The 25,037-nt window shown below is 36.8% G+C and overlaps 1 protein-coding gene and 1 long non-coding RNA gene across 3 annotated transcripts; both read left to right on the top strand.

Moving 5' to 3' along the window:
• Nucleotides 1–853: 853 nt before the first annotated feature.
• LOC143460023 (uncharacterized) lies at nucleotides 854–2,721 on the top strand. Its single transcript, XR_013117819.1, has 2 exons — nucleotides 854–957; nucleotides 1,963–2,721. It is a non-coding gene; the product is annotated as an uncharacterized LOC143460023 (long non-coding RNA).
• Nucleotides 2,722–4,126: 1,405 nt separating this feature from the next.
• On the top strand, nucleotides 4,127–22,596 carry LOC143460022 (kelch repeat and BTB domain-containing protein F47D12.7-like). 2 transcript variants are annotated; one of them, XM_076957375.1, is made up of 12 exons: nucleotides 4,127–4,710; nucleotides 6,821–6,866; nucleotides 7,861–7,929; nucleotides 10,282–10,525; nucleotides 10,994–11,077; nucleotides 11,391–11,465; nucleotides 12,345–12,439; nucleotides 15,567–15,768; nucleotides 18,238–18,378; nucleotides 20,002–20,157; nucleotides 20,242–20,386; nucleotides 21,858–22,596. In XM_076957375.1, exons 2-12 carry the CDS (start codon nucleotides 6,852–6,854, stop codon nucleotides 21,961–21,963), a joined length of 1,332 nt encoding a protein of 443 aa, XP_076813490.1. In that variant the 5' UTR covers nucleotides 4,127–4,710; nucleotides 6,821–6,851; the 3' UTR covers nucleotides 21,964–22,596. The 2 variants fall into 2 exon arrangements, with proteins under 2 accessions (XP_076813490.1, XP_076813491.1); XM_076957376.1 differs by lacking the exons at nucleotides 4,127–4,710; nucleotides 6,821–6,866 and adding an exon at nucleotides 7,287–7,323.
• The last annotated feature ends 2,441 nt before the right edge of the window (nucleotides 22,597–25,037 follow it).

The raw sequence follows: 25,037 nt of genomic DNA, 5'->3' as shown, positions 1-25,037 counted from the left end.
ATTTTAGAAATTTATTTTACTTCAGTTCCAGACGATGGTCCAGTGTTGTTGCTGAACTTTGAAAAACGTTTCAACTTACCAGGAATTAACTCATGTAAATAAATATCAAAACGAGTAGAAATATTTACCCGCACGTGACACGCGTCGCTTGCTTGACTCGACTCACTTAGACTTACTCATGTAAAAAGGTTGATGACGTGTCACAACAAAAAGCGCAGAAACTAACGACGTGGTCTTTTGTGTCCAAGAGTTTAATCGATGCAAAACGCAGCTCAGAGAATAGAAGATCAACCCGCGGGTCACGTGTTAAATGTTCTATGATTTGAAATAACAGTCTGTGTGACGTCATAGATATCATGTTTCCAACAATTTCTAAATTTGGCGCCTAAAATCATATTCCGTGTATTTTGAAACAAATTTATAAAAATCAGCAGAAGATAAAAGGAGCAACAAGAAATGGTCAAAGAAAATCTCACCTGTGCGAAGGATTTGACTTTTCCTTTATAAAGTGCTTGAGCAATTATGCTCGAACTTCAAGCACAAATGACGTGATTGATTGATTGATGGTTTATTTTGAAAGGTTTGCTTTATGCGCTTGGAGGAAGGGTTAGCAACTATGCAACAAACACAGCAGAATGTTATGATCCACGAAATGGAAAGTGGGAATATATTCCACCGATGAAAACCTGCAGATCTGGATTAACTGCTGTTGTATTAAACAACGAAATATACGCGATAGGTGAGTCTTGCTGCAAGTGTAAATATCTTTCAAATGTTTAAGGAGATTTATGACATGTTATTTTCTTTAAATGAATTAAATCAGGTGGATATGGTCTCTCTTCTGTTGAAAAAGTACAACCTGGACACAAAAACTTGGATTGATGTTCCATCTATGGATGAGGAAAGATGGGATGGATCAGCTTGTGTAGTGGATGGCCTTATTTGGGTGTTTGGAGGGTGAGTATTTGTATGTATACGTAATTATTATACGTAACCATATTGTTTAATTTATATATTATGATTTCATAAATGTACTTTTACTAAGAGCTAAATGTCTGAGGTCCATGAACCACTAGACTAGATGAAGGTGAAAGTCATGATGAGTTTTGGGAAATCAATTAAAAACATTTCATTTCATCACAGAAATAATTATCACATAAAAAGTGATAACTATAATTGTCAATTGTTAGCTCTGAAGAGGTTGATTTGATCAACTGTCGGTTCAATAAAGTGTCGTTCGATCAACTGTCGGTTCGATCAACTGTTGTTTCGATCAGCTGTCGTTCGATTAAGTGTCGTTCGATTAAGTGTCGCGTCACGATATGAGAATGACCTCTATGACAATTTAATCATCACCGGTTGTGTCACAACTAGCAATTTTGAATTGTCACTCAGTGAAATTGTCAGCGATCAGTGCGTTTCAGTACCAATACGAATTTTTAAATCTTTACCGAAAAATCCAGTGATAATTTTAAATTACTACCGGTGGAGTCGCAGCATTATAGTGGCAATAGCAGACCTCAGAAATGTTTGAATTGGTCACAAAGCCAATATTGTTAAATGTTTTAGGTCATTATGACATCATCGAGCAAAACAATTATGTTATCTTGCCAAATGCATTCTTCACATAACTAGCGAAGGAGTTTTACTTTGCGGAAGTAGCTTGTGACTGTCTGATTGTGAGTGGTTAGGCAGTCTGGTATGATTCGGCAGAAGATTTGCTGCAGTAGCTTACTATAACCAAGTTGGTACCTAACTTAATCTCAGTTCCAGAGTATTTCAAATAACGCGATAAAAATCGTTTTTGGTTCGCTTTTCTGTTTATTATGGTTAATATATTCTGGATAACATGCTTTCCAATAATTAACTTATATACAACCAGGTACAGTAATTATTTTGATGGACTTATCTATCATTTTGCCAACATTTTGTGTTTAATAGTTTACTTTATATATTTTATAGGTGTGATGGCAAAACAGTTGAGTTCTATGATCTAGCCACCAACAAATGGCAAGTATCAACCAACATGGACAGAATACGACGGTACCCTTGCGTCCTTTCCATCTGAAGTTTTGTTGGATTTTGATTTCTTTATCTGGATGTGTTTGACAGTTCATTTAATTTATTTAGTGATTCGTCGAAATCTTTTTTATCTTCATTGTTTTATTTGCTAATTTTGATCAGTAATCATTTGGCATTTAATTTTGACGTCATAAGAGCGATCATTCTGAAATTTGCTGTTTTGTGCTTGGGAATTCTTTTACGTCGTTTCCGTCAGCTTAAAATTTTTTAATCAAATTTGTCGTCTTAAACTACTTTGTTTGTACAAACGAATATTTGATTTCAATTAAATGTATTTCCTGCTTTTATTGTCTGTCCTTTAAATTTATAAAATTTATTCCAGTATATCTTTGTATTTCCATCTATACAATGTCTCTCTACCTTGGATGTCTCAAAAAATAAAATTGATTTAAATATGGGCTCATTTCCTGTTGATATTGATCGAATATTTTAATTTTAACCCGATGTTTATTTCCTTTTCGTTTTTTAACCCTTATTATAAATTTTCTCAAACGTTTGTCTGTTGTTGGTTGTTTTCCTCACATGACGTTATTATCAGTAGTTTAATTATTTCGATTCTGTGTGGGTTGTTTGATTATTGTAGCTAGATTGTGATTTTTTTAAATTCATTTTAGCATCGACCTTATTAATAAAATGATAATTTATGCCTGGAAATCATACACTTCAGCAATAACAGCAGTAATAATACAAGCGCCAGATGATACTTGATACACTTTAAACGGTAGTTCAGCACTTTCAAACATTTGCCTTTTCATAATAAGTTAATCAATAAGTCAAAAGTTATAATTAACCAATGTACTACAGTATCCATGCATGTGGAGGTATCTGCTTTATAAAAAACCGATTACTTGCTGGGCAGTGAAGTGAACATTCCGCTTTGACATTAAAACATTGTTAATGTTAAAAGCTGTACTTCGCTCATGCTCACCACTATTAGTCAGCTATAGCAGGTGCAACTACAATTATCTCTGTCCTCAAATAACAATTGCCTAAACGTCGCATTTTCTGTAATGAAATAAAAGCAGTTATAAATTAAAATCATCTTAGTTAAAATAAAAGGAAATTGAAAGAAAAACTTTCTAGGAAAAATCAAAAAGTTTACAAAATTTCGCCACCTCCAGAAACAAGGCAAACGAACCCCAAGTTGATTTTTAGCATCTCCTTGGAAAGTTTCCCAATACTTTATTTTCTTGATTAAAAGCAGCTCTTGAATAGAAACCACCCTTGAATAGAAGCTAGTTACTCTTAACCTCGGGCAAATCATTTTTAAAAGATTTGTATCGCTTGTCTTGACACACCCAAGTTTTGGTGAACGAGTTAACAATATGGAAGATTCCCTTTGACCACCTTACATGTCGGGTCATTATAACTCAGACGGTCAAATTTAATAAAACAACTGGAAATTAATATGTGTTTATCTTATCGTATGCAAGTCCATTCCTAGGACAACTACTAACCAGCAATAATCTACTGAGGTAAAAAGTAGCTGTCCTAACAATGACTTGCATACGGTCAAATGAATACATGTTAATTTCCAGTTGTATTAAATTTGACCGTCTGGGCTATAATGACCCGACATGTAAGGTGGTCAAAGGGAATCTTCCATATTGTTAACTCGTTCACCAAAACTTGGGTGTGTCAAGACAAGCGATACAAATCTTTTAAAAATGATTTGCCCGAGGGTAAGGGTAACTAGTGACGTAAGTTTACGGTATGCAACCAAATAAGGGCATGGTAACGAAGCAAAGGTAGTCACCGACTCACCGTTACGATTACGTCACATTGGCTTAACTACTATATTGACTAGGTTCTGTGGTAACCGAACAACAACTAGATGAATGTTGAAAACTAAATGCCGTAATGTCAGCAACAGCACCTTAAGGGGTCACTTTCCATTAGGAAAACAATTTTAAGCGGGCAACACGGCGATTGTGACGATATCGCGTCATAGTAAAAAAATAGGAAATTTTCCGGTCCAAAGCGCACGTGACGTCGATGTGGGTTTGTTACGGTTTTGGCAATAGCTGGTTGCAGGTCCAGGTTAAGTTGTAAATTTGCTGTGTGTTGGAATTTTTGTTTTTTGGAGTATTTGTGATAAAGTTTCAAGCTCAAAACTTGCTGTAAAGTTGAGGTGGTTGTTGTAGAACTTTTAGGACAAGGATTCTGTCCAAACTAAGACTGTAGGCAGTTCCAGCCCAGATCTCGTTGCAAGCCAAAATTCAGGGGAGTTTTATGATGTGGTTTTGCGATACTAGCTTCTTGATTTAATGTACTTTCCATTGAAAAGCCTATCCCTTTAAATTGGGTCATAACCCCGCCTTACTGTACGCACACGTTGCTGCGTACAATGTGTATGGGTAAAAGCGGATAAAAACAAGTCATCCGGTTTTATGCGCTACAAGTGAATGAACTTGTACGTAAATACTGTGATGCTGATGCTGTGTAAAACCAACTTCAAACTTTTCAGGTACACTGCACAGCTCTCAGTGTTTTCAACAAAAATAAGAAAAAAGCACTAAAAATTTTAACTGTTAGATTAACTATAAATATAACGGAGTCGATTCTATTCGACATTCGCTTCCCTGCTCATCCGTGTCACTGCCAAGTTACAACCGTCAAGAGATAAAAGTAAAGGGTATTTGACTGCTCTTGCAACCTTTGTTTAGGCGTTTCTTTTATTATGACATGATTTTGTGACGCCACGTCAGAAAAACTTAAGCTGATATTTACGGTGTACCAACACTTAATCACGCGACGCTTAATCACGCGACGCTTAATCACCGACAAATAATCACTAGGACACTTAATCACGTGACACATAATCTCTAGGACACTTAATCACGCGACACATAATCACTAGGACATTTAATCACGCGACACATAATCACTTGGATGTCGGAAAAGCGTGAGGAAAATTCAGTAATTCAAGCTCGTGTGCATCTCTCTGTGGGGATGGCGATGTGGATTGCTTTTAAGGTTGGCCTAAAGCCAAAGGCTATTAGTCTTTCTTTTAGAACTCCCCGACAATTGTCTTTGACTCCGTTGCGCCGGCCACGCGGGCGGATATTCGCTCCTTAGCCACGTGTTAGAGCAAAAGATCCGCCGTCAGTGAAAAACAAAAAATTCACGACGCGCGAAGAGAAGGAAACAAAAACGAGCAAAGAGAAAAAAGAGAGCAAAGGAAGGAGAGAGAGGAAGGACAAAGTCTTGTTCCAAAACTTGGATTGAAAAAGCGAACTGACATCACTTTGCCCTGACATCACTTGATAAATTGCTAATTACAATCATAGCAAGGAGATGCGGCCATCTTGCACTTTCATAGTTAAGTGTAGCTTTGAGTTTTTTTATTCCATTGAATACAGTAGAGTCCAGTGATTCTTAACCTTCTGATCTTGGCGGACCCCTTTTGCTGCTGTCAAAGCAGTGGCGGACCCCTGAAGTTTAAGCAAACTAAGGGTTCTGAGACTGCACTTAAATGTTTCTTTGCTTAGTTTTACTTAATAGTCTTGGTGCACAACTGCGCTATTCATTCAAAATAACATCAAACTATGCGGATATTTTTACTTAAAATCACTGTATCCAGCTGTCTTCTCATATAATCCGCAATCTAGTGCATCACAATAGGCCTTCCCTGCTGGTGATAAATCTCAATAAGCTTTTGTATTGTCCCATCACAATAGGCAATTAAGCAAATGTTCAAGCCTATTTCAAAAAGCAATGATAAACAGCAAAAATTTTTTTAAAACTTGTACTTTATGTTGCAAATTTCGAAGTTCTCACGGACCAACTGAAAACGTTTCGCGGACCACCAGGGGTCCGCGGACCACCGGTTGAGAACCACTGAGTAGACTTTGTATTTGTGGTACTATTTAAAATAGTAGCGGTAAGGGAGCCGCTACAACAAGTTCGAAAAAATCGCTTGATAATTTCATAAACCCATAAAACTTTTTGAGACCTAATATAAAGCAAACGATCGCATTTATAAGTGAAATTGACTGTCTGTTTTGAGATTTATAGTTTCGGTCAGAATGTTAAAATATTTTCCACCCTGACCGCGATGTGCGATGTTTACCCTCTTTATGCATTGACCCTATGGACTTGGCGTTACGCCAACAAAAGTTTACACTACCCATAATGACATCACACAGATGTGACGTCCAACACAACAGAGAAGCGACGCTTTAGTTGCCGTGAAAAATACTTTATGGCGGGAACAACTTTGTGCTCGGCTGTTGTGTTTTTATTCACAGTTGGGAGAGAAACAATTGTTTGATGTTAGACTAATACTGTATGTGCGAAGTTACAAAATAATATATTTAAGCTTAATAAATAATATAAAATAATATATTGTCGATCAAAGCATGGTCAGATCGTCAATATAATCTTTGAACTGTGGTGGTATCAGTTACATCGCACGTCACTAAACATCAAACACCTGAACAACAAAAGTGTACCACTAACACACTCACACCACACCACTAACCTCACACACCTGAATAGCGAAGATATTAGTTCATCTAGGGACGACAATGGCGTGACGAAGGCATCTTTTGTAAACGAAATATGTTCTATTCTTTATCACGGTCTGTTGTAATCAGTTATTGAGGCTGTAGGTTGTCTACGGATGTAGGTTTTCTTGTAAATATTTGAAACATCAAACTATTTCCTTTTGTTTGTTTGTCTCGTAAGTTTTAGACATTTACAGCCTAGATTTTAATATCTGTTTTTTCTTGCTCAGCTTGTTAAATTGACTACGTCATCGCAACAACATGGCATCACCATCGGTAAGTGAAATCATGACGTCAATTATATTTGCGAAGTGTGGATGTATTTCTTAATTTGATGATGTCACAAAGATTGATATGGCTTCGCGAAATTTGTAATCTTCAAATTGTGAATAGGTGTGAAATTAGTTACTTATAAATCATTTTAATTTTTTGTTAATTTTTTGTCACTTGTTAATTTGTTTGTTTGATTATTATTGTTTGTTATTACTGTACTATTTAGTTATTGTTGATTATTATTGACTGACCATTTACTATGGCAGTTTTAACTTTTAAACTTTGACCAACTTTAATTTAACCACGTTTATTAACTGCTGCTGATATATTCAAGAAATGTCGAGCACAACACACAAATGCTTTCATGATTCTCAGTAAATTGCAATCGGGATTAAAGCAGAGATTTTTTTAGTTTATTTCCTGAAATTGATTTCAACACCAGGCATCAGATCATAGCGAGGTAGATGGATTGTCCTTTATAAAAGATTTCCTGTTATTGTGTCCGTGTGTCCGCTTCTATTCGGCACCGGTTCAACTTACACAGCTTAACTAATTTCTATTGTTTACATCTTTTTTTGATTCTGTTCATTCAAAAGTTCGACAGTTTTTTTACGAGTCACTTCGTTGTGACGTATGAATTCCTCTTGTACTTTTGTGAATCATTTGGTCGGTTAAGACTTCAATGAATTGTCAAGATCATTAAGATCTTTAGTAAATGATTTCGATCAATCTTTTGTGGTTCGGTGAGAAATGCGGTCAAACCCTCTTGATTCGCATATTATTGTGAGGATTTGGTTGTTTAATAACCTTCATATTGTCTATGCAACATCATATCACAAAATTTTACGTTTATTTGCTTAGTTAGTTCGTGACGTAGACGAACCTTCAACCCAAGCAAGAAAAAAGTAAAAAACATCTCCTTACGTAGGCATTGGGCTATCATTGGGAATAGCGTTAAAATTTCATTTTGTTTTTAGTAGAAATTTTGTCTTTGTAGACTTCCAGCCCAAGCAAGCACATCATGATCAGCTACAACTGGAGTGACTCGAAGGAGTTGGCGCATAAGGTGGGTTGTGACCAGTTATGTTGCGATGTCTTGAAAATTTGTATCAACTGTTGCTCGATGAATCTTCCTCGAGGGGGAGTCATTTTATTTAACCAATTGCGTGGAATCGTTTTGCTTTTTTATACATTCGATTATTATCATTGCCCAGTGACCCAGTTTAATTAAGTGGGGGCAAATCCAAAAACAAACTTGTATTAAATCAAGTATTAGTTGAGAGTAAATATACTGGTGAAAAGATTTGTGCTGATATACTGTAGTGATTAAGCAGTTATTGCCACAAATCAATGGTAAACACCGTCTAGTTCTTGCTTATTGTGACGTAGATGGCGGCCATTATAGTATTACGTCACAATCAAAAAATCAAAGGGTATAACTGAGATATTTAAATCAAGTATCAACAGAATATTTTATTTTACTGACAAACAAAATAAGGCATCATAATAGATTGCTTTGTAACAGGAATGTTTTGCGTGATATAAGGCGAAGCGAACTTACAGCTTAATCTTCATTTTTGTTGCTACCCTAGTCCAGTAGCGATAACTGTGGTGTGGTCACATTATGATGTGATCAGCGAAACATGCGACGTGAAATGCGTAAACGTTTGCGTGGTATCTGCTCAACATTACAAAAGGAATTTTAACTTTCATTTCAAAAAAATGTAGAATACGAGACCAGTAGTAAATATAAACTGAATCGCTTTTTACACGCGCCACAGATAACACGTCAACCTTTGCGCATTTTACGTCGCATGCTTCGCTGATCATGCAGACGTCATATCGAACAACCCAGTGCGTAGGATTTAAAGCGTAAAAACATACAAACTGGGGAAACGTTTTTCAATATTTCACCACGACCTGTTTTACAGAACGCTTGTACTTATAAAAAGAATAAAAGCAGCAGGACAATTAGCATTGTTACGTAAACGCCATTGAAAACATATTTACATTCAAACCTTAACTCGGTGAGAGTCTGGTCCGTTCAATACGCTTTAGCTAGCCTAGCACTACTATAGTATACCACACTTAATTGAAACCCTATTCATGGAGCATACATCTGCCTTCTCCATCATACCAGTAGGCCGAAACTGCGACATAAATTTGGCAATAACTGCTCAACTACTACGTATTATTGAATATTCTTTCTGCAGCATTCTTACTGACAACTATTCACCCTTTCCCAAATACCGTCGAAGAGGCAAAATATTTTCGATCGCTTATACTTAACGATGAAAATTATCAACTCGCTTTGATTCATTTTTAAGTTGTAAGCGTTTTTGGATTCGGACTGTAAAGATTACACCCAAGTGGACAGCATATCATTTACACGACAGAGAAAAAATATTGAAAAATACGCTCTCTAGTTTTTATTTTAAAGTGGTATAAATCTTCCGCACTGGGAAAGTTTTACACGAAGTCACATTACGTGATCAGCGAAGCACATGGCATGAAATACGTAAGAGTTTACGTGGTGTTTGTAGCGCGTGTGAACGCAGTAATTCAGTTTGTATTTGCTTTTAGTTGATTATTTCAAACTTTTTTTTTAATGTAAGAGGAAACTAATCAATTTAACACGCTGCCGATACAACACAGAGTCTTCTAAATTTTACGTCGCATGCTTCGCTGACCACACATCTTGACGTCATATGAAACAAGCTCATAGCGTAGGATTCAAACTGTTGTAAAATAAAAACTAGACCACATTTTTTCATCGTTGTTTTAACCTTAACGAGTAAAAGAATTTATTTTCTACCAACCTGGTGGCGTCCGTATCTTGGAAAGAATCTATTCTTAAAACAGTTCTCACTTCGCAAAAGCTTATCACGTGTTATTAAACAAGTGGCGGAGATTATAGCATCAAAATATTAACACCATACTGATAACGATTGATGTCAATTTCAAGTTTGATAGAGACTATATTTGGTATGTTCTAATCTAAGCTGTTAAAATGGCTAAAACCATCAATTCCATAGACTACTGACTCAATACTGATTAAAACCTTCCTTGGTCTGACGCGACGACGTAAACCGCTGTAACTGAGCAAAACATGAAATAAATCAAGAAAATTTTTTAAAATATTCACTGTAGTTCATTTTTTTAAATCTGTAAAGACAATTGAAACCCCTGGAATGTTTCTATGGACTCGAGGTTAGAAGCCACTCAAATCCAGTAGTCAGGTGGATATTAATAGTGATGTCATAATTGTGTGAACCCTTGTCATACCAAATGAAAAACTCCCAACGTTATGACACAATATTGAAAATAATTGCCCAACCACTAAAAGTCATTAAAAACGTCTTTGTTTTGTTCGCTTCGTTGAATTGTTGCTTCATCAACTCGACATGGATTGTTCTAGATCCATGATCGTTTGTCGGATGCTGGGTACCAGGTTTGGATTGACAAGGGACAGATGAAAGGAAATATCTATGAGAAAATGGGGGAAGCAGTCGAGAATGCTCACGTGGTTCTGATGTTCCTTTCTCCTAACTACGAGACCAGCGAAAATTGTATAAGAGAATCTTTACTCACAGCTGATATGGCAAAATGGATCGTCCCAATTCGAGTCCTTCCTGATGGATACCAGCTTTCAACCAGGCTTCGTGAGTATGATAGTCAACATTAAATGTTCATAACTCATAAGTTCAAACGTTTCCCTTTGCTATAAATATATTGAACTTATCCTTACTTGACTAAGAATGTAAACAAAACAATTAAGTTAAACACATAACTTAAAACGTCGGTTTATTGCTTAGAAATACAAGCTTATATGACAGACTGAAGAATATTATCAACCGTAATAAACTGCCTGAACCTGTCCATCCAAGCAATAAACTCTCGTCATTTTTATACTTGACTAAAGATTGCCTTTTCTTATTTTAATATTTTTTATTTCGTTCCCGTGGTGATCTCATTCCTGTGGAGAAATTGATGTGGTCGCCTTTTATTAGGAGTTAGTTATTCCTAAAGTTTTTGATCAGGTATTTCTTGCCGGTTTTATGATTGCAACGTTTCATAAGCTGCTCATTTCAACATTTTGCTAACTGTTATACCAATGTTGATAACTACAGGTTTGAGGACAGCAGGCTTGACCTACTACAACTTCAACAAAGGATCCCTTGATGACAATTTCAACCAACTTCTTCATGAGATAGGTGAGTTTCGCCTTGAAATATTACTTTCTTCAAATTTCCCAGATACTTTGTACATATGGCCAACTCAAAACCACAACTTCTTGTGGATTTATTTAAATTGTATATGGAGGACACTACGACCTAAACTGTAAACAGTCTTTGTAGAATAATGAATCATCGACTCGGTAGATGTTGATAATAGTGGATTAACAATATTTGTGCATGTGGATACTATTATTTGATGATGACAGGATGACTACTTTAATCAGTATATGCTTGAAAATATTCATCAACTACTTTCGTTTGGATTTTTATCTTTTCTGTTTTGTTTCAGAATACATTGCTGGTATCGAAATGACAAGAAAAGTGGAAAATAAACTTCATAAAAAGAAAATTGCAGAAACTCCCGGTAATAAGTTATTTTAAATCTGGTGACAATATTTTTAAATTAATAATTCTGTTAACAACTAAACAACTAAAACTCAAACTGATTCACCAACAAAAACTAACAAAGTCCTTTATCACTTGGGAATAAATTTCATTGATATCTCAATTCAAAGGTGAATATTTGCCCTACATCGTAATTGCTGACCCCAGAGAATAAAGTATAAATCATCATTTACCAAACTTTTCCACCAAGATAACAAAGTTCGATGAAAAACGACTAAACTACTCAAGATTTTTTTCTAAAACGGGTTCATGCAGACGTTTAGTTTTCATTAAAAACATTTCTATCTAAGTCTTTGTTTGCTTTTTTCTTGATTTAATTTGAATTAATTCGGCTTCCTTTCAACTTCCACCACTACACAGATGTTGGTTGTTGTTTAATAGATTGTTTAATAAAAGGAAATGGGCTGTTTAATCTCCCCCCTTCTTGTCAAGCGTTATGCTGATGACGCAATAAAAGAAGCTTGATTTGATGCAAATATCGTTTTGATTAAAATAATCCTTCCATCCCGTGTTCTTCGAATCCATTCGCGTATCGACTTTATGATAAAAGTTTCACATGCGCCTGTGTTAAACTCACTAATGCTGCAAAGGTGGAAACTACGAGGAGATATTTCAATTAATGAAAACTCCAACCGTGGGTACACGATTTGCTCACAATCAAAGCTATCACGTCACTATTGGACACCTACAACCCGCTTAGCTTCTTTGACGTTGATAATAGCAAGAAGGAGAAAGACGCATATCTTACACATTACTTCGAGTTAATCAAATTCTAGTTCGTGTTTTGGTGACAACGGAGTTAATGATCTTTCAGCGTTTGCTGTAATTTCTTTAACAGGTCAGTCTGATGAGATACTTATGATTGGTGGATACAAGTTCCCACGAAGTGTTGTCAAGTTCAACACCAAGACAAAGCAGTGGAGTGACATGCCGGTGTGTTTGCGTTTTAAATACTTGGTTTTACAACAAGGAAAGTCTTTATACTGTCAAAGACATACGTCCTTTTTTCACAGCATTGTGGCACTTACAAAAAAGTTAAAATATTTAATATTCATATAACTATGTTCATCTGCTTGGTCATGACCAGTTCTAACCCTAGAATAGGTCGCATCTTTTTGTCAAAAACACCTGGCACAGGCAGACGTCCCCAACAGGAAATAAAACTAAAATAAACCAGTTTTCCAAAAGTTTGAAAAATGGCGAGAATTGTCGAAATTAAAATCAAAGGTCCAAATGAAACGACTGTGTGGAGGCAAACCCATGTTGCTGTTTGCTCTAGATCCATTGACCTCCACAAGCCACTCAGGCGTTTCCAGTTTAAACTTTACGTTTTGATGCGTGTTTGATTTTATCTTTGCATCAAGACATGTTTTCTCCTCAACTTCGCCATTTTATTATCTTCACCATTTCATTTTTTGAGTAGGTCAGCTATGTCCAACTGAAATAGCTTAATGGGTTCAAAAATTACGTCACTAGTTCAATCGGGGTGGCACATTGCCAACATTAAATAACTTACACTTCTAACCACACAAACACAGCACTAATTACACGCACAATAACGGACGTTATGACACGCAAGCAATTTGTACATGAATAAAACAATAATCAACGGCACACTTTCGTACACATATACACTTTCATACATATTTCATACACGTCTATTTCATCCTCATACACACATCACTTCACATATAATACAACGATACCAACGATACCAACGATACCAACGATACCAACGATACCAACGATACCAACGATACCAACGATACCAACGATACCAACGATACCAACGATACCAACGATACCAACGATACCAACGATACCAACGATACCAACGATACCAACGATACCAACGATACCAACGATACCAACGATACCAACGATACCAACGATACCAACGATACCAACGATACCAACGATACCAACGATACCAACGATACCAACGATACCAACGATACCAACGATACCAACGATACCAACGATACCAACGATACCAACGATACCAACGATACCAACGATACCAACGATACCAACGATACCAACGATACCAACGATACCAACGATACCAACGATACCAACGATACCAACGATACCAACGATACCAACGATACCAACGATACCAACGATACCAACGATACCAACGATACCAACGATACCAACGATACCAACGATACCAACGATACCAACGATACCAACGATACCAACGATACCAACGATACCAACGATACCAACGATACCAACGATACCAACGATACCAACGATACCAACGATACCAACGATACCAACGATACCAACGATACCAACGATACCAACGATACCAACGATACCAACGATACCAACGATACCAACGATACCAACGATACCAACGATACCAACGATACCAACGATACCAACGATACCAACGATACCAACGATACCAACGATACCAACGATACCAACGATACCAACGATACCAACGATACATACATATTTCGTACACATACACTTCACAAATAATAGGATACCAACACCAGGGCCGCACAACACGTTCAAAAGGGCCGCATGTAGCCGACGAGTAGGACATAGCTGTACTAGGTGGCTCTTTCAGTGCAAATTTAAATTGCTCCTGAGTGTGTTGAATCAATACCGGTTTGTTTTCTTGTTAAATGAATTGTTTGAAATGAGCAATATGATTATGATGTCATAGACATATACTTATTGTGCCAGAGAATTGCGATACCTGGAAATGAGTTGAAAGCAAAGTTTGTTCCTCTGTGTCTGTGTGGGCATGGCCCAGTGTGACCCAAGATAATATCGTTATGTTTTCTGTCGGTAACAATTGGCTCGGGCAGATTTCTCTCATAAGTAAAAATAAAATAAACTTTTATTCAGGAGATGAACAGATCAAATTTGAAATGAAATATTTTTTTAATTTGTTGTGGTTGCAGAGCAAAGTCATCAAAGCAATTAATTAATGCAATTATATAAAACAACTAAAGCAAAGCAATTATTACGCAAATGATTAAAAACATGAACAGTGGCGAGAATGATCGAATTTAAAAGAAAAGTGTCCAAGTGAAACGACTGTGTTGAGACAAAACCATGTTTCTGCTTGCACTAGATCAGCGGTCTCCAATCATTTTATACCATGGACCTGTTTCATGCAAACTAATCGTTGCGCGGACCGACAAAGCTGGTTTAAACATATAACAATGAGACAGGCATAAATTTGTTGTTACGCTAACTCAAGTTCATCCTTATACGGTGTTATTTCGAATTTACTTGAAAATTTTCATCTGACGTAACTGTCTACTTTTAACAACTTGCTTCGCCTTCATAACAAACACTCAGGTTTTTGTTGAAAAATTCCGCGTCAAAAACTACGGAAATTGTAGAAAAAGCAGAATCGAAAACCGTCGAAATGCGCTCAGAGAAAGCAAAACTCCATCAAAGCTGCTCGTCTTGCTCTTGCCATTGTGAGACCATTGTCCATTGTCGATGTACCATTGTCTAAGATCATTCTTTTGTCACAATTTCTATTGTTACAAATACCAGTAATTGACCTTTGGTGCCCGGCAAGATGCTCATGCACTTTCAAATTTTACCTCTTAACGTAATCGGGGCAAAATAGAATCGACAGAGAAGCAACAATATATTGCCACATTAAAGTATTTTAATTATCGCGACTAACCATTTTATTTTAAAAGCAAAAAATTCATTTTGAATTGGCAAGCTGCTAAGAAGAGTAAAAGTTAAAGTTATGAGCTAACAGACATTCCTTGCGGTCGTGGAATGCGGTTTCTTGATCGAATCGATTGTTATGAATTCTCCCCTGCAGAAAGTTTATACTTGTGTTATTATGTGCCACTGTACAATCCTCTCAATCACAAAACTTTATTGACCATGTCCATGTCCATGGGCCATTATTTATTCATATTGTATTGTTACCCGCAGATAGGTTTTGTACCTAAGTCTGACCAGGCCAACTCCATAAATAACACCATATCTTAGTTTAGTTGATAATGTTAGTAAACTCACTTCAGTTGATGTTGACTTTATGCAATGATGATTCATCATACAGGATACAAACATTGCTCGGACTCGGCCATCTGCTGTGAATTATAATCAACAAATTTTATTGATGGGTGGTTATGAATGTGGTTCCGGTAACAACCTTAACGCTGTTGAGATGTTGGACTTGAATGATGAGAATCCAAAGTGGGATAGCAACTTTCCTTCTATGGGAGAAGAGCGATATGCATTTGCATCAGCGTTATTGAATGGTAAGTTATTATGACGTGTTAGTTTAAGTTCATGCAATTAATAGACAGTGATGTTGGGCAACCGCTCTTGTCGCTCACGCTCACGCTCATCGATGAAAAAAACGTTATTTGATCTTACCTTGTTTTATAATGATATGAAGATATGTTTCGGGGACACTTGCCACAAATGATTAATAGACGATTTGAGTGTTAAGAAGCTTCTACGATTGTAGATGCCGATGTTTAACAATTTAATATTCTTCACTTTCGAACAGTGTTTCACGTAATTGACAATAAGTAAAACACTTAGGCTATGTAATTACGTAGCGGAACTGCTATTACGAACGTTTGGTAAATATTATTATAATTAGTTATTACGCAACCTACTTTTTGGTATGTTATGCCCACAAAACATCGATAACTATTTTTTAATCTGCATGTACTGTCTGTGTAAACGCAATTGAAATGCGTGCGATATCTGCACTCGGCTCCTGACCCACGTTGCCGTTTTCCGAAACCGGGCAATTGCAGATTGTATTGTGACGTAATAACCATCCTTTGATAACTATTGTTACGACAAAAATCGTGTATGGAAAGTATGGCAGGGTCGCTGTTACACTGTTAAAATGATATCACACTGCACGAAGCCCAGTGGAAATATCGCTTTCTCATCTCTTGCAAAAGTAGATCATAAGCTATTAGGTTGGGAAAATGTTTGTAAAAAAATAAGTGAGATTAATAAAGACCACAATAAATAACCTTTAATTACATTTCAACTTGCTTGTAACATAAGGAAGACAAAAAGAAGATTTTTCTGGTGACAGCCATCGAAAAAAAACACAAATTTTGCGAAATTGAAAGTCAATATTAAGCAATTAAATTAGTTGTGATATAAACTTGCTTTGCCAATATACAACAATGATATCATAGTATTACAATAAAACAACTCGCGCGCTAGCAGGAAAAAATACGTAATTACTTACGGTCAAGTAAATCAGGAAATTAAATGTTCGAGTTACGTGCAACACTAATTTCAAAGCATATATCGATTAAATTATAAAAATAACCGCAACGTGAAACAAATTACGACACCAGGATGACAACTCGGCTCATTGTTGTCAGCTTCAAAAACAAAGCATTTATATCGAACTTCCATAACATGGTTCTAACGTGCTGCTGTGCTTTGTTGCGTATTATGTTGTTTATTTTTCGCCATGTGGAGCAAAAAAAAAAGAGCGACAATAAGTTATTAAAATTATACCACATGAAACAAATTACGACGCCAGGATCAAACTCGACTCGTTGTTAAAGCGAATAACTATAAAGTGAGCTCAGTGGTTGCTAAGCTCGTGGTTCGGTTCCGACGTTGAAAAAAGACCGACGTTCTCGAAATCGATCCTAAAAAATAGGAGCGCGTTCGTGCCCACCTCTGACAGACAGTAATGGTGGTTGTGATGACTGTTAGACCACACAGGGCTCGCACTTTAGATTTTAGACACCAACATCAGCGTAGCTGTAATTTAACATTGATGTTAACACTTTAGGTCTAGACACTAACATCAGCGTAGTTGTAACTACATCGCTCGATTTAACATTGGTGTTCGATGCAGCAGAATCCAACTACGTTGAGTTTTCATGTAATATGGATCAGACGAGTGCATAAATATGTTTGATTTCATAATTGTAAATGTGAGTTCATAATTATAATTCTTTAATTAATGCTGGGTAATTTTTAAATGAAAGTGACTACTTCGTTATAAGTAGATCACACAGCCTGTTGTTAAAGATAGGCGGTTAGCTTAGGACATTGCTTTTCAATCCCTGGATCGCAACCTCCAGTCATTTGGCTGAGTCACCATACAAGATTCTGAAGTCACGTTTCATGGCGTAGAATTATTTTAAGCAATTATTACAGCTCGAAGCATAATATACGTTACGTTAAACAGAAAAGCGCCGGCATTTGCTTTACCTAGATTTCGTTATTATAACTTATAGTTTATTCATTACCTAACAATAGGAATTGTCACGCGCAGTAATCGTTGGACACTTGCCAACTAAAAACCTAAGTAATTTGTGGGAAACACTGTAAAGAAGTAATAGCACGTTGTCAAAGACACAATGCAGTTTATAAAATGTGTGACTGTTGCTGCTGACAAGACACTTTTATCTTTGTTGTCTTATGTATTGCCATATCGCACATTTTAATTGTTATAGTTTTTAAACGAATGCGAATAACAAAGTTGATGTCAGAAAACCACATTTTAATTACGACAACTGTAGACAAACTTCCTCATTAAGTTTCTTGCGTAAGTTTCCAAACTTGCGTTCATTCATTAGAAGCACTGTAGTATGTAAGAATTTCCCACGGTAGAAATAGGTGCGGCGTATTAGCCCACAGCTGCTTTTTGGGCTTGCATAAGTGGGCTTATATGTCTACTGTACTATTGGGCTACTGTACTACTGTACTATTCATCTGATTGTGTCTTGTAGGTCTTGTTTATTGTGCTGGTGGTTACAATGACACTGGTAATCTATCATCATGTGAAAGTTACAATCCTGAAGAGAGGAAATGGTCTTCGATAAGAAACATGAATGAAAAGCGAAGTGCGCATGCATTGGTCAGTGCACGAGGTGAGTTTGTTATTTTGATGTTTGAAGTAAACTTTTGTCAAAGTTTTCGAAGTAAATTGAAAGATGCCAATCACCAATCGTTCGTTTCCACATCGATAAAATCATACTGGCAACTACCCCGTGACCGCAGTATACGTGAAGCAGATAGGCCTACTGACGTTCTTATTCGCATATTTTATATGATATCGTTCATTGTTACGTCACAGGTCCACTTTACAACGCAATAAAGTGCACATCGTCGCTATTTTTTTACTCTCATTCGTGTTCATGTTTTTTTTTGTAATTCCTTGATATGCGTTCTTACGAGCACTTGATCCTCAGAGGAGTCTAGACACTTGAATATACTCCTAAAAGTTTAATTAAACATAGCTGCTTGGCGTTCATCATCACCATTACATAGTTTGCTGGCAATAACACTTTTTACTTCTTAGCGCTTTTAATCGAGTTCAACTCGTTTCATGAGCTCACTTCTCTCCAGTGTTTCCAACCCGGGTTTTTCTGACCTTTTCTACGACTCGAAATTCGCTGATCACAGAAGTTCTCTCATGTCGTTGAGTCTTTATGTTCAGGTTTATGCAAAGTTCATGACAAAATTTGACAACCAAAATGTTTGTTAGAGTAAAAGAAAATTGCCGAACTAATGGAATTACGCAAAGTCGAATTAACCGAACTTGAAAACATGAAAGTATTCACAATTCTGCCAGGATCGACAAAAATGAATTAACGAATTGAACGGATACGAATTACTCAAGTTCGAATGTATTAAAATAATGTTGATTTTACCTTAATATTGAGTTAGTTTTCACAAAAACATCCGCTTTTCTCTAAACCCTAAAAAACAACCGGGTTTGTCACTTACACCCAGAACCCGGGTTTTGAAATTTCGACCCTAATTTGAAAAACTACTTTTGTCTCGTTTAAAACGTTTTAACAAAAAAAATTCAAAGCGAGTTCACGCTGCTTGGTCGTGTCAAGTGAACTCGTTGACGAGCTTGGAACAGGTCCAGACAATTTACGTCAATACCACAATATGCTAATAACTTGATTGGTTTTATCTAAAAGGGAAATTCATGCATAGGCTTAGACACTTACTTGAGATAGTATCCTCAAAAGATTTAAATAAGTTGCCCTAAACCAGTAACATTCATATCGCATTGCGGGTACTCATTTGTGCGTAGGTCGTCGTCCTGACACGCGTCGTTGACTTAACTCGAGTCATTTAGACTTACTTATGTAAAAATATTGTTGACGTGTCACAAACAAAAGCGCAGAAACAATTGATGTGGTCTTTTGTGTCCAAGAGTGTAATCGACGCAAAACGCAGCTCAGCTGAAAATCCAGCTGTTGGTCACGTGTTAAATGTTCCATGATGTCAAATGACAGTCTGCGTGACGTCACAGATATCGAACTTCCCAGAAATTTCTAAATTTGGCGTCTGGAATTGTATTCCATGTATTTTTAAACAAATTTATGAAAATCAGAAGAAGATAAAAGAAGCAACGAGAATTAGTCAAAGAATCTCTGTAAAGGATTTGAATTATTCTTTATAAAGTGCTGGAGCAATTACGCTCGAATTTCAAGCACAAGTGACGTGTTTGATTGATTTATGGTTTATTTTGAAAGGTTTGCTTTATGCGCTTGGAGGATGGGATCATGGTGCAACAAACACAGCAGAATGTTATGATCCACGAAGCGGAAAGTGGGAATATATCCCACCGATAAAAACCAGCAGATTTGGATTAACTGCTGTTGTATTAAACAACGAAATATACGCGATAGGTGAGTCTTGCTGCAAGTGCAAATATCTTTCAAATGTTTAAGGAAGTTTATGACTTGTCATGTTCTTTAAATCAATTAAATCAGGCGGATATGACGGTTCAAATCGTCTCTCTTCTGTTGAAAAATACAACCTGGACACGAAAACTTGGATTGATGTTCCATCTATGAATGAGGAAAGATGGGGTGGATCAGCTTGTGTAGTGGATGGCCTTATATGGGTGTTTGGAGGGTGAGTAATTATATGCATAGGTAATTATAATTATTACACCTAATCACATTATTTTTAATTTATATTATTTAATTAATGTATTATATTATGAAAAATTTACTTTTACTAAGACCTTAATGTCTGATGCAGTGATTGCCAACCTGGGGTCCATGAACCGCTAGACTAGATGAAGGTGAAGGTCATGATGAGTTTTGGGAAATGAATTTAAAAACTTTGTTTCATTATTATGCTCAGTTAAGCTACGGCTCCAACAATGACAGTTTAAAATTCCAGTTTTAATTTTCTTAGTAACAATTTTTTAATGTAAATTACAACTGGTGGAGCCGCTCAATTACCAGTGTTTTAAAATGAAATTCCAAAAGTGATATTTTGAGGTAAAATATCATCACTGAAATAATTATCACATCAAAGTGATAACTAAAATTGTCAATTGTTAGCTCATAATGATATTCACTTTATCAACATTTGCAACAGCACTCCAGCATACAGAATAGATCATTCGTATAGTTAGAGACATGGAGAGTGACAGTTCTTCAAGCAACGAGGAAGAATGTTTAGCTGTAATAGCCGTTGCTCTGACATACAGACAAAGAAAACACAGAGTGTGGGTTAGAAATGCGCTTAGGAAAAAGGATATGAGCAGCTACAAGCTTATTAAAGAACTCGCTATTTGAGTTAAAGAAATGTACATTCGATATATGAGAAAGAGCTTTAGTCGTCCTTGTCATCTAGTTTTAAGAAAAAAGACCATTACCAATACGAATTTTTAAATCTTTACCGAAAAATCCAGTGATAGTTTTAAATTACTACTGGTGGAGCCATAGCTTTATAGTGGCAATAGCAGTCTTCGGAAATGTTTTAATTGGGCACAAAGACAATATTGTGAAATGTTTGTTGGTCATTATGACATCATAGAGCATTTTAACAATTATATTATTGTCTTACCAGCAAATGCAATCTCCACATAACTAGCGAAGTGTTGGGCAGTCTGCTATGATTAGGCAGAAGAGTTGCTGCAGTAGCTTTTAACCAATTTGGTTCCTAACTTAATCTCAGCCTCAGAATAATTCAAATTACGCGATAAAAAAACTAACTAAACATTATTGACCTGATGAGATTTTGTGTGGTTTCCCTTAAACGATTGTTTTACGTTTATGTCAAACGTTTGAGTTCTGCCAAAATTTTAACTAAAGACACTGATAAAGAACGGGATTCGATAAATGGTCACAGTGATTGACCTGAACTTCGGTTGCAGCAGGTGGCTAGGGATCAGGCTGGAGTGATGTCTGGACCACATTGTTTTGTAATCGTCTATTGCAAAGTGGATTGCGTAGTTTATTTATTATGGTTAATATATTCTGTATAACATGCTTTCTAATAGTTAACTTGCGTATAACCTGGTACAGTTATTATTTTGATTTACTCATCGTCTATCATTTGTGTTTAATAGTTTACTTTATATATTTTATAGGAAAGATGCCAAAACAGTTGAGTTCTATGATCCAGCCGCCAACAAATGGCAAGTAGCATCCTTCATGGACAGGGAACGAGATTGTCCTTGCGTCCTTTCCATCTGAAGTTTTGTTGGATTTTGATTTCTTCATCTGGATGTGTTTGATAGTTCATTTAATTTGTTTCGTGATCCGTCGAAATACTTTTTGTCTTCATTATTTTATTTGCTAATTTTGATCAGTAATTGTCTAGCATTTGATTTTGACGTCATCAAAGCCATCATTTTCAAATTTGATGTTTTGTCTTTGGGAATTCTTTTACATCGTTTCCGTCAGCTTAACATTTTTTGATCAAAGTTCCTCATCTTAAACTACTTGTTTTATACAAAACAATATTTGATTTCAATTAAATGTATTTTCTGCTCTTATCGTCTGTCGTTTTAATTTATTAAGTTTATTCCAGTATATCTTTGAATTTCCATCTATACAATGTCCCTCTACCTTGGTTGTCTCAAAAAATGAAATTTTTTTAAATATGGACTCATTTCTTGTTGACATTGATCGAATATTTCCATTTTTACCCGAAGATTATTTCGTTTTCCTTTTTTAACCCTTATCATAAATTTTCTTAAACTTTTGCCTGTTATTGGTTGCTTTCCTCACATGACGTTATTATTATTAGTTTAATTATTTCGATTCTGTGTGAATTGTTTGATTATTGTAGCGTGTCATCGTGATTTTTTTCCAATTCATTTTAACATCGACCTTATTAAAAAAATGATAATTTATGCCTGGACGTCATACACTTCAGCAATAGCAACAGTAATAATACAAGCACCAGATTACATTTGATACACTTTAAACGGTAGTTCAGCACTTTCAAACATTTTCCCTTTCATATTAAGTTAATCAATCATTCAAAAGTTATAATTAACCAATATACTACAGTATCCATGCATGTGGAGGTTATCTGCTTTATAATAAAACCGATTAGTTGCTGGGCAGTGAAGTGAACATTCCTCCTTTCAAAATCCATGACTTTTCTCCACAAGCGCCAGATGAAAGCATATCATGGTTTGCATTCAGTCACTGGGCATTAGGCCAGCCAACATTGGTTGGTGTTGAAATGATTAGGATTGCTTCTCATGTGCGTCATTGCAGTAGTCAAGTCAATATATGGTTTGACCCCAAAAAAATTCCTACAAGAGATTTTTCAACGGTTTTTTGTAGTATTTATCATCAAGAATAATATATTAAAAATCTAAGAGAATCAGTTCAGTGGAAAGTTGTCATTTTCAAGATGGCCGCCAAAACAGTATAATAACAATAATTCACTTAATATTCATGCTAGAGCCCTAACTGTAACGTACAAATTATATGATTTGTGATAAGGACTTATATGAACTAAAATTCCAATTGCCTCGGGAATCGAAATTCCGGACAACTTGATGATTGTGTGTTTGGCCTCGTGTTCTCGTCGTAAATTGCTGTAATTATAGTCGAGGCCGTGTTGTGAGGCCCAGTATTGTGTTAGCCTAACCATGAGGTTTGCATGCAGTACGTTGAGTAGTTGTCAGTGAACATGTTGTGATTCGTAAACTGATTAACCATGTGATTGAGACCTATTTTATTGTTATCTACGACTAGGCTACATTGTTGTACTGTACTTTCAGATGCTAAGTAACCACCTGGGTTCAGTATTTGTAGAAATCACATGTACGTTACCATAGACTATATCGTTACAACTGGTCAATATAAAAGCTGCAAGATTACGTGTGCATTTCTATTTGAATAAGGTGGAATTCAGGCCTTGTTGGCCCAATCAACTATAGGTGATCGGCTTCTGTAAATTTGCCGGTTACATAATTTCTACAATAGAACCCTTGCGGGTTTTACACAATATCTACGAGAGCCCGTGTTGGGCGTGTACGTATATTTCGGGTTGAAATCTTTACTGGCGTGGGCATTGTGTCCTCCCGTGCTGTGCACCTGTTGAGGTAACGCGTGACTATGAACAATATCACTGGAGTTGAAGATGTGCCAGGGGTAAGGCAGGAGCCACAATCTGATGATATGGAAGGCTACCTCAGTAAGCAGCTGATATCACTTAAGCAAAGGAGGAGCGGACTGATGGGTGCAGTCACCAAATTACAGAAGAAGCTAAACGCACTGATTGCCAACCCGGCAGCAACACACCCAATGGTGGCCGAGGTAAAGGATAAATTGGATGAAAAACTGGCAACATGTCTACGAACCTGCCAGGACTACCTCCACAAAATCCCACAGAATGATAAACATGATCAGCAGCGCACCGAGGCAAGTGAAAAACTACACCAAATGAAGGAAAGGCAGCGGGAAGCGGATGAGGAGTATACGGTATACACTCGGCAGTACAACGTGGACGCTTCAACTCGGCGTTCTTCGGTGTCGGCTCCGTCTTCCAGGGCTAGCTCCTGCTCAAGCGCAAGAAGGAAGAAACTGCTGCAGGCTCAAATTGAGGCAGAAGAAGCAAGATTGGAGGCGCAGCTGGTGTTTGAGCAGGAGATGGTTGAAGCTAAGGCCGAAGAAGAAAGACTTGAGGCTGAAGCAAAGGCCGAAGCCAAAAGACTCGAGGCCGAGGCCGAAGCCAAAAGACTCGAGGCTGAAGCAAAGGCCGAAGCTAAAAGACTCGAGGCTGAAGCAAAGGCCGAAGCTAAAAGACTTGAGGTAAAACAAAGGATCCAGAAGAAACAAATCAGTTTGAAAATTGCAATGTCTCGGGCTGAGGCAAGTGTAAAAAGGGCAGCCATGGAAGCTGAATATGACGACGACATGCTAAATGCCTCGAGTGTGGGAAGTGCAAGATCCAATACTGAAGCAGAGAAGTTTGGTTTTGTTCCAGCAAGTTTGGCGAAGCCTAGCACGTCGTACGGAAACCCATTTCAAGTTACTTCAAATGAACTGACGATACATCAAGTCCCCCATGCAGAAGAAACACCAACAGCAGATGAAGCAGGCAGGATGTCACGTTTAAGACCAACTGCCAACGCCTTTACTCCCACAGGATACAACGAACTAGATAAGGGAAACACCTGGAGGAAGGATATACCTGTGGCACCAACAAAGATAGCCGCAGGCCAAAATAAACTGCATGCTCGTTCCAGACCACTTGACATGTTCCAGGAGGGGCCCATATCTCAGTCTGCACCATCGGACCATCA

Source organism: Clavelina lepadiformis, chromosome 5, assembly GCF_947623445.1.
Source record: "Clavelina lepadiformis chromosome 5, kaClaLepa1.1, whole genome shotgun sequence".
Taxonomy (NCBI): Eukaryota; Metazoa; Chordata; class Ascidiacea; order Aplousobranchia; family Clavelinidae; genus Clavelina; species Clavelina lepadiformis.
The sequence above is the reverse complement of the archived record's forward strand: the minus strand, read 5'-3'. Positions and strand labels throughout refer to the sequence as shown.

What these genes read in the sequence shown, in the direction of transcription:
- LOC143460022 (XM_076957375.1), top strand. An exon ending in CCAACTTCTTCATGAGATAG is followed by an intron (nt 11,078 to 11,390) that starts GTGAGTTTCGCC and finishes GTTTTGTTTCAG; the next exon opens with AATACATTGCTGGTATCGAA. An exon ending in TGCATCAGCGTTATTGAATG is followed by an intron (nt 15,769 to 18,237) that starts GTAAGTTATTAT and finishes TGTGTCTTGTAG; the next exon opens with GTCTTGTTTATTGTGCTGGT.